The 8,918-nt window shown below is 40.3% G+C and overlaps 1 protein-coding gene across 2 annotated transcripts; it reads right to left on the bottom strand.

The window, feature by feature from the left end:
• Window positions 1-477: 477 nt before the first annotated feature.
• Window positions 478-5,433, bottom strand: LOC109220131 (TBC domain-containing protein C1952.17c-like). 2 transcript variants are annotated; one of them, XR_002067036.1, is made up of 9 exons: window positions 4,994-5,433; window positions 4,079-4,171; window positions 3,063-3,167; window positions 2,811-2,957; window positions 2,625-2,723; window positions 2,370-2,498; window positions 2,107-2,286; window positions 1,892-1,982; window positions 478-812 (listed from the first exon to the last, which is right to left on the bottom strand). XR_002067036.1 is itself a non-coding variant. In XM_019384596.1 (9 exons), exons 1-9 carry the CDS (start codon window positions 5,309-5,311, stop codon window positions 636-638), a joined length of 1,365 nt encoding a protein of 454 aa, XP_019240141.1. In that variant the 5' UTR covers window positions 5,312-5,429; the 3' UTR covers window positions 478-635. The 2 variants fall into 2 exon arrangements, 1 of the variants encoding a protein (XP_019240141.1); XM_019384596.1 differs by having other exon boundaries at window positions 1,892-2,008; window positions 4,994-5,429.
• Window positions 5,434-8,918: the final 3,485 nt, after the last annotated feature.

Here is an 8,918-nt window from a genome sequence, read left to right as displayed (position 1 = left end):
AATTTTATTATATGACTATTGGTTTAGCAGAGATGTCACTGAGGCTGCTGCTGATTCTTGTAGTATAACTTCTTCATCTACTACTAAACGAACCAAAGGTAAACATCCATTGTCTAAGATACTTTTGTAACAGGAAGATTAAGGAGTCGTTTTTGTTGACTATCCATAAAATTTTGCAAATTTTTTATGCATAACAGATACATATTGGACATATGAGATTTAAGCGTATCCATTAACTACAATATAATTGGATACTTGGTCTGTATGATGAAAAAGGATTCCTACCAAGTAAATGAATTCCCTGGGTATTTCTGCCTGATCTGGCCATGGTTCCATTTTAAGCAAACCAACATTATCATTTGAATGTAGCGAGAAATATTCTGCTCGGATAACAACACTGCTTTTAAGAGGAAGAGTAATTGTTGTAGTAATGGCCTTTTTTGAAGCAAGTATAAACCGTCTTATCTGGAGCAAAGCTTAAAAAGCCAGGAATGAAATAAAACATAAGGATCAAAGACATTAACTTCATTTTTGATTTCTTAAAAACAAGCTAAAAGAAAGGCACGTGTATGAGTTCCAATTTAGTTTGGTGTTTAAGCAATTGTTGTAGCAATGGCCTGGTTTAGTTGGACGAGTTACACAGCTGAAAGGAATGACGTGTCCATAGTCATGCCCTGTGCTATCTGGAGAAGGTGCTCAACATCGAGTTCAGGGAAATGTTGTAAAAGCTTTAAGTTGTCAACGAAATCACCACTCAGTAATTTGCTTTTCACACACATTAGCATAGCGCAGCAGATCCTCAGAAGCATGTCCTGCAAACGACACAGCACAAGAAGTGTATTCAGCCACAAGTAAAATGGACTTGGAATTGGACGATAGGTTCTTATCTAGTTCTTACTCCGTAATATTATTAGGCCAACCCTCTAAGTCTATACATACAACACATAGAATCAGGAATGGCAATGGGGCGGGGCGGGTTTGAACTTAACCCGCAAAATTTCAACCCACCCCGCCCTACTCCGCATAGCAGCTTTTCTATTTTCAACCCACCCCGCATTGCCCCCGCAAAGACCCGCCCCGCCCCGCATTTTTTTTTTTTTCCATTTGTTATTTTTGCTGAAAAGGCACAAGTTTAATATATTAATTCTTTAAGTTTCTTAAATCCCTCATATCCAACTATTATATTTTTATTTTCAGAAATTATAATAGAAAATATAACTTAATTGAAATGCGTAAAAGCTAGAAAATAAACGCGTTAAAGCGTAACATCAACATATTGTATACCTAAATTTACGTATTAATTTGTATTTGTTAAATTTCCATATAACAAATATGCTCCATAATTTTTTTATAACTAGTTAATAATATATAATATGTAAGCTCATATATGTGAAGTGTGAACATATACTTACTGCTTGATTTTATAGTATTTTTCTTTCTCCGTTTCCAGTAGGAATTATCTCCTATCCAGTTAATATTTAAATACAAGAAAAAGACCATATGTATATAATTAAAAGAACCTTTGTAAGGACATAATACGGATCTCCCCTCTTGTAAGCCACCATATGATACCCAAAATAAAAAACATAAGGAAAATAAAGTTGATTCAATCACTTCTAAATTTAGTGCAAAAAAGTACCAATGTCACAGAAAATTTTTCTCACTATATTTCTGCCTTAATTGTACAGTCCATAGTGATTTCCGGAATGAAACCCGCAACCGCCCCGCCCCGCATTAGATTTTGAAAAATCAGTTTCAACCCGCCCCGCCCCGCCCCGCATAAGATCAAACCCGCCCTGCCCCGCATAAGATCAAACCCGTCCCGCGCCGCACCCGCACCGCCCCATTGCCATTCCTACATAGAATTGATTGGTAATGAAGGGAGAAGAACCTGAAGACCAAAAGGATTGCTTAAAAGTGTATCCCAGATCCTTAGGATGTGATGCAGCTTAAACTCCTGAGTTAGAAGCAGAGTGATCCACCTAAACGCATAGAATTGTGGGTCAACCTGCTTGCATATAAAAACAACTCTCAAATAATTTGAGCAATACTTGGACCAGAAGATTAAATGCAAATAATTTGTCAATGCTTAAGGAATATGTTTACCTTTGATTTATATTCAAGATGGTGCCACAATTCCTCATCATTGGTTTTTAATAACTTTGACAAGTTTGAAAGAGTGGAGTGGATACCCATAGAACTGCTATCTAGTTGTTGACAGAAGTGATCCACACAGCCACTCATTAGTATAACAAAACAGGAAAAAGTATCTGCTTCTAAATTTGCCTGCATAGCGGAAAAGCAAATGTTGCTTTTACTATTTATGGAAGGAGTTGGGGAAGGCAAGAATTTAAATAATGAACACTTACAGTATTGTGCTCATCACTATCAGTGCGGAAGACATAGTATAATGGGGCCAAGACTTCATTCATGCCTTGCACATAACTAATTGCCGGATTTAACTTTGCAAACAAAAGAAGAATATTTCTCATTGACTCCTGCAAAGCATACATAAAACCAGAAAGACAAAGGCATCACAGACTCACCATGATTTGCAAGGGAAGTTGATGGTTGAAGAACTACATATAAATATCAGGAGTCGAGGGATACAAATAAAATGTTACCCTATTCCTCCTAGACAGTGGTGAGTCTCCTGAGAAGAATTCTAAATCTGGATGAGTTCGCTGCAAATCACGGTCTATTTGATCTGAAATTTCTGTAAACTAGAAACACCATTGTTTATTGTCATAAAAAAATATTTCTGTGAGGTAAAAGGTTCCAATAGAAGTCACACTGCAGTAGGTACTTGCCTCAAAGTACTGATGCCATATACTAGTTTTACCTAAGCTTAGCGGATGATCCTCTTTTGAGATGTTGTAGCGTTCAAGGGGCTCACTAACTTTAGTATCGTGTCCAAGGAATCTCAAGCTTTTATCTTCTCTCCTTGACAACTCTGACTGTCTAGATTAAAGAGTGTTAATCCATTTGATATGAAGTCAAAATGAACAGCATGATAAATTTAAACTGCTATGACCAAAGTTACAAGATAGTTGGCAGCTTACAGGGTTTAGTAAAAGCTCCGCTTTGAGCTTAACATATTTTAGTCGACTCTCAGTCAACTCCTTTTCCCACAAGTCACGAGAAGTTGGCACATACCCCAACAATAGCTGCAATTCGTTTATCATGGCAAAACAGTTGTTAAAAGTTAAACTGAAGCATAGACATGGCTTGGGAATTGAGGAGTAGTAAGGAATGATAAAGAGTGAAATTCAGTCACTCTCTCTGCTTTCTTTTCAAACTCTTGTGCTCACTTATCTAGCAACAGGACTAATAATTAATAGTCAATAACACATTCAGATCATATTACTCTCCCACTGTTGTCCATTTGCCATTTTTAATGTGTTCGAATGTATAAGTTGCCTGTTTGAGTTATTCTATGATTTGAATGTGCCCTTGTGAATTTCCCCTGAACGAAAGAAGTGTTGTTTTCACCAAGCAAGATAAATGTATGGTAGCTGCATGATAGCTGATTGCAGTTTTGAACATACTTCCTTTCCATGAGCATCACTAAAGTTTCGACAAGCAAAGCCGTTACTATGAAGAGTTTGTTCATGATTCAATTACAAGCAAAGCAGTAAGTATGGAATCTCAGAATGAATAAAGATTCTTTCATATGGAATTTTTTTGACCAATTGGATTTAACGCCATATTCTTCTACGTTCATTAGAGATACATTTCGTCAGCCTAATCTCATATCTCGTTCACCATTCAGTTCTATCAGGTCATATTAGTTCTTCAGCCATAATACAGGCTATGTTTGTTCTAGTTTAATCAAATGTCATTCTTCTGCTTCCTCTTCCACAGTAACTTTCAGATTTAGTTTGTTGATATACCATTGCTTACTTATAATGAACTCAATGATCAAGAAAAATAGATGATGCTTTTGAAAGAAAACATTTCAACACGTTAGACTGGACACCTAGCAGTAAAATAAATGTGTTTGCACTCATAATCATATTCATGAAAGATGCGTATACCAATGGATCAGGTTATTAATATTAGCACAGTTAATAATAACCTTCCAAATTGTTGCTCGCAAACTCCCTCCGTCTGGAATACCTGAACTGGCAACTCTTTGCAACTTCTCCAAATTAATCTCCTTCCGAGAAAGCTGTACAACAGGACACCACCAATAATTAAAGAAACGACATACTCCCCCCGTTTCATATTAGATGAGGTACTTTCCTTTTTAGTCTGTCCAAAACAAATGACATATTTCTAAATTTGGAAATAATTCAACTTTAAACTCTTTCATTTTACTCATTTACCCTTAATGAGAAGCTTTTATAGTCACACAAATGTCATGGCCCCACAAACTTTTTATCCCTTAAGCTTTTAAGACCACAAGTTTCCAAAGTCTTCTTCTTTTTTCTTAAACTCCGTGCCGAGTCAAACTACCTCATTTAATATGAAACGGAGGGAGTATATAATATACTGATACGGCCAAGACAAGAAAAATTAGAAACCACAGAATTGGCAAAACCACTAATTAAGCTGCTAATACACATATGGATGAGGAAGAATAATAACAAATGCCAGATACTTTCAATCTTATATTTCTTAAACTGGTCTAGACAGCACAGCTACATTGCTGGTCCGCTATCATTTAAATATGAATCTAACTTCTTCGTGCTCATTTTTTTCAGTTTCTGGCAAATTTATGTTTTTTTTTAACTTGAGTCTTGAAAAGAGAATCTTGTGGGTGGGAATTTCCAATTCAATTTATAGGAACTAATTGAGATAAAAAGTGAGATTTGCAGTATGATAAATAAGCTTCAGATCACCTTTAATCAAGAGCGAAATCAATGAAAAAGATTTAAGTTGTATACCTTGACTGACAATGAATTTTAACTTATGATAGCATGTTAATTATCCATTTTTACCAGATTAGTGCATAAATTGTAGTAATGAAAAATATGATTACCCGTCTCACCTCATGTTCAAGATCAGATCTTTTTTCATCATCATCATTAACGCAGGCGTGCACAATTGCTCCCAAATTCTTATTTATCTTTTGGGGAACACTAAGCTCCTCGTCAAAATCATAAGTTTGATCCTTAATCATGTGTTTCAGAGCAAACCCATGAGGCTCAAAAGTGCGTAATTCTTCACCTGCAGATTCATATCTTGTATCAGACCCCATATTGTAATTTCTTTCTTCTCCACCAACCACTAAGCTACCAAGCATTTCAGGAAATACTAATTTCCTCGCTTTTTCTGAAACCTTGAGCTTGCTAATTTTAGGCACCATTTCCTCGAATTTGTAAGGATGAATTGGAAAAGAAGTTTCTGCTTTTCACTTCAAAAGAAAAAAAAAAAATTAAGTTTTGAAGGATTGAGGAATTGAGTGAGAGTTTGGTTTCTTGAATTTGTTTCAGAGTGGGAGAGGAATGACAGTTAGCCGTTGAATGGTAGGCGGGTTCTTGTTTCCTGGACTTTTTTTCTAAATATTTTCTTCTAGCAGAACAATGAATATTTTTACATTATTAACTCACTTAAAAACAAATTTGTTTACCCTAAAATTTGAGTAACAATTAAACTTGTATTGTGGTTTTAAAGATACGTGATCTAATTCAATACCAATTGGTAAATAACGAATTAAGTAAGTGAATTAGACGATAAAACAAATCAAACCAGTGCTGTGGCAATGTATCGACCTCGATTCGGAACAGTCTCGAGATCAAGCAGCAAGAACAATAAAGGACAATAGAGAATAATGAGTAAACAGAGAGCAACGTGTGTATTATTGATCAGTGAAGGTCTTTTCCTTACAAATGAATGGGGTCCCTCTTTATATAGTAGAGGAATCCTAAATAAGGTACAACTCTAATAACGGAAATAAATCCCGTGATTGGCCGATAATCGCTCGGCATGATCTATTCCAAGATTTCCGCAGAGACCTTCGGTTGGTTGCTAATATCTCGCCATTCCGTTATTATGCCTTACTCGAGGTTGGTCATACTCGGCCTTGGTTTTCAACGAGCACTTCGATCTTCAAGTCCTATACTCTGCCACCGGCTCGAGCCAGGTCCGTTTTGAGCTTATTCTCGAAGCAACTCCTCGAGCCTACGAAATCGGACATGCCCGATTTCGACCGTATACAGATAGTCCCCGCGTTTCTTAGAGTGAAGTGATAAGAAACGATTTGATCCTTGATTCTCCGATACCTCGATCTTGACGTCAGTTCCATGACATCAGCGACAGAAGTGATTGAAGGGTCGCGTCTGCATAGTTCCCAAGGCCATTAATTAACGGCGGCTGATGGTCGGCCACTAGTTTCTTCGAAGTAGCCACTATAAATAGATCAATTCCTCAATCTTTACAATCTTTACTTCCAAAACCTTTCCCCAAATCTCTACAAGCTTCTCAACTTTCTTTAAGTTCATCTTCCTCTTTAGTTTGTGTTTGTCATAACATCAACTTCTTCTCCTTTCTTGAATTCCACAACAGTGATGGCTAAAAAATCTAAAACTGCCCCTCAGAAAGAAAAAGCCTCCTCATCGCGCTCGGCCGATGATAAAACGCCGGTGGAGCCTCGTATCGAGGAGTACGCTCCTGGGCCATGCGAGCTGTCTTCCCATTTAAAGACCTTCCTCAGTTCCAGGCCGATGTGAGCCCATGTCCCGATACATCTGCTTGATATCTGAAGACGATCTCGAGCGGGTATTAATTGGGAAAATAAGGAGGTGGTGATTCCTTCCCCTGACGAGGACATCACTACCCATGTGAAAGGGTACTATGTATACTTATCCTTTCACATTGGGTCCCGTAGATCCGGTCATACTCGATTTCTGTCGCCAATATCCGATGACCCTTGGCTAGATCTACCCCTCCTTCTGGCATATCGTTATTTTGCTCAGATTTTTTTCGAGCAAGGTCGAGGGGATGTCTTTCACCCTCGACCATCTGATCAGGTTATAAAGCCCTCGCCTTTATCGAGGTGGGTTGATAAAGCTCCAGCATCGGTCCACGAAGGCGCTGTTCTCGAGCATTGATGAGGACAAAGACCGAGGATGGATGGGCCGGTTCGTCCGAATAAAAACCTCTGACCTAATCCCCGCCGAGGAAATGCCATTCCCCGAGGAATAGAACATGAAACGTAAGTACAACTCTATCGATGATGTTCACTGTTTTGCTTTCTTTGTTCTTCTTCGATCTAATTTCTTTTTCATGGTGCAGCTTCCCCTTGGTTTCCTGGTGCGATTCCAGATCTCGAAGGTTGGGTTCGACAACTGGCCTCTACTTCTTAACATACTGAGCGTTGTTGGCGTGATTTGGCCAAGGGTCGGTGGAAGCTAAATACCACAGTGAGTTCCTTTGTTCACATGCTGATGCTTCTCTGTAAAATACTGTTTTTAACTTAGTTTCTCCTCATGCATGCCTCGGAGACAATGTTTTTATGAGGCCGCCTCCGCCCGGTGAAGAGAAGATCCCGAGGCCAACCAAAGAGAAGAAGAGAAAAAGGGCCTGGCCTTCAAATACCCCGAAGCCCAGGAAAAGTAGGGTTCAAAAACCGAAGGTCGACCGTGCAGCCCTGTCTGCTGACGCGGTTCAACAACTTCGGGAGGAGGACGAAGAAGGAGAGGATGCCGACTGCTTGCTGGTAGCTCGGAAGAGGGGAAGCACTGAAGCTTCAAAGGCTGTCGAGCCGGTGGTGGTTGAGGCGGTTCAATCTTGAACCGAAGAAATCTCGGAGGGAAGTCCGAGCAGAGTCCCCGAGCCATCGGGCGGTAAAAGCGTACCCCGCCGTGAAGAACGACTAGCGGGTGTGCCTGAAGGGTCTAATTTCGAGGCCCCTCAAAGAGAAGAGAATGTCCCAAGTGACTCGCTTAGGATAATTAATGTAGATGAATCGCCGCCTGGCCTTACGTTCTCCGAAGGGCAGTTTCGAGATGCTCGGGCTATGGAGAATCCCGACGTGGGGACGGCCCATAAAGGGAATGATATATTCCAGGGATGCTTCGCAGGGGTCGAAGATGTTACCGACCCGTATGCTTCGTTCATTTTTGACGAGGCTCAGCGGCTTCTTAAACAAGTAAGTTTCTATCTCCATAATTATGCTTGTGTTTTATTCGCATTTTTCCAAGTCTGATTTTTTCCTTTGTGTAAAGGCCATGACGCTCCATCGAGAAGCGGTTTCCAAATCCTGGGACGAGCTGACCCGATGCGAGGCCGAACTCAAGAAGCTAGTGGAGGAGAGAGACGGCCTTAAACTCCTCTACGTTCAAAAAGAGGAGAAGATCAGAGACCTTCGAGCCGAACTGCGAGGGCTCATCAAGAACAGACTGAGCTCATCGAGCAGGTAATGTAACTTTCTGGGAATTTGTTATGTATTCATTTGACTTGGCAATTAACACTTTGACTTTGCAGGCCCAGCAGAAGGGCGAGCTGGTGGAGCATCTTCGAGAGGAGGCCAAAATGAAGGAGGCCGAGACTCTGGGGCGGAAATAACATATGGATCGTCTTGGCTCGGAGAGAGACGCGCTTCGGACCCAACTGACTTCGGTCGAGTGCCAACTTCAAAGTGTGAAGGAGAAAAGCTTGGCCCGGGCCCAAAAGATTGAGGAGCTCGAGGCTAAGTTGTCCGCGTTGCAAAGGCTAAATCTGAGGCGGAGGCCCTTGTGGCCTCTTACCGAGCTCACGCTGAGGCTGCCAACATTCAGTCACAGAAGATCTCTGTTGCTGCCGAAGTAAAATTATCGTGTGCTGTCGATCATGCTAGGCGACAATCCCGGAGAGAGACTCTCGAGGAAGTGCATGCTCGTAGCTTCGGCCTCTTAGCCGATATCGAGAGTGTGAAAGCTTTGGAGGACGAGGCCGAAGCTTTACTCTCCGACGATGAAGACTCTGCTAGTGGA

Source organism: Nicotiana attenuata, unplaced genomic scaffold (genome assembly GCF_001879085.1).
Source record: "Nicotiana attenuata strain UT unplaced genomic scaffold, NIATTr2, whole genome shotgun sequence".
NCBI lineage: Eukaryota > Viridiplantae > Streptophyta > Magnoliopsida > Solanales > Solanaceae > Nicotiana > Nicotiana attenuata.
The sequence above is the reverse complement of the archived record's forward strand: the minus strand, read 5'-3'. Positions and strand labels throughout refer to the sequence as shown.

Coding starts and splice junctions, on each gene's coding strand:
- LOC109220131 (XM_019384596.1), bottom strand. CDS start 5,311: ATGGTGCCTAAAATTAGCAAGCTCAAGGTTTCAGAAAAAGCGAGGAAA. Junction 2,958..3,062: donor CGGAGCTTTTACTAAACCCT/GTAAGCTGCCAA, acceptor TAATCTAGACAG/TCAGAGTTGTCAAGGAGAGA. Junction 2,287..2,369: donor ATAGTGATGAGCACAATACT/GTAAGTGTTCAT, acceptor TCCGCTATGCAG/GCAAATTTAGAAGCAGATAC.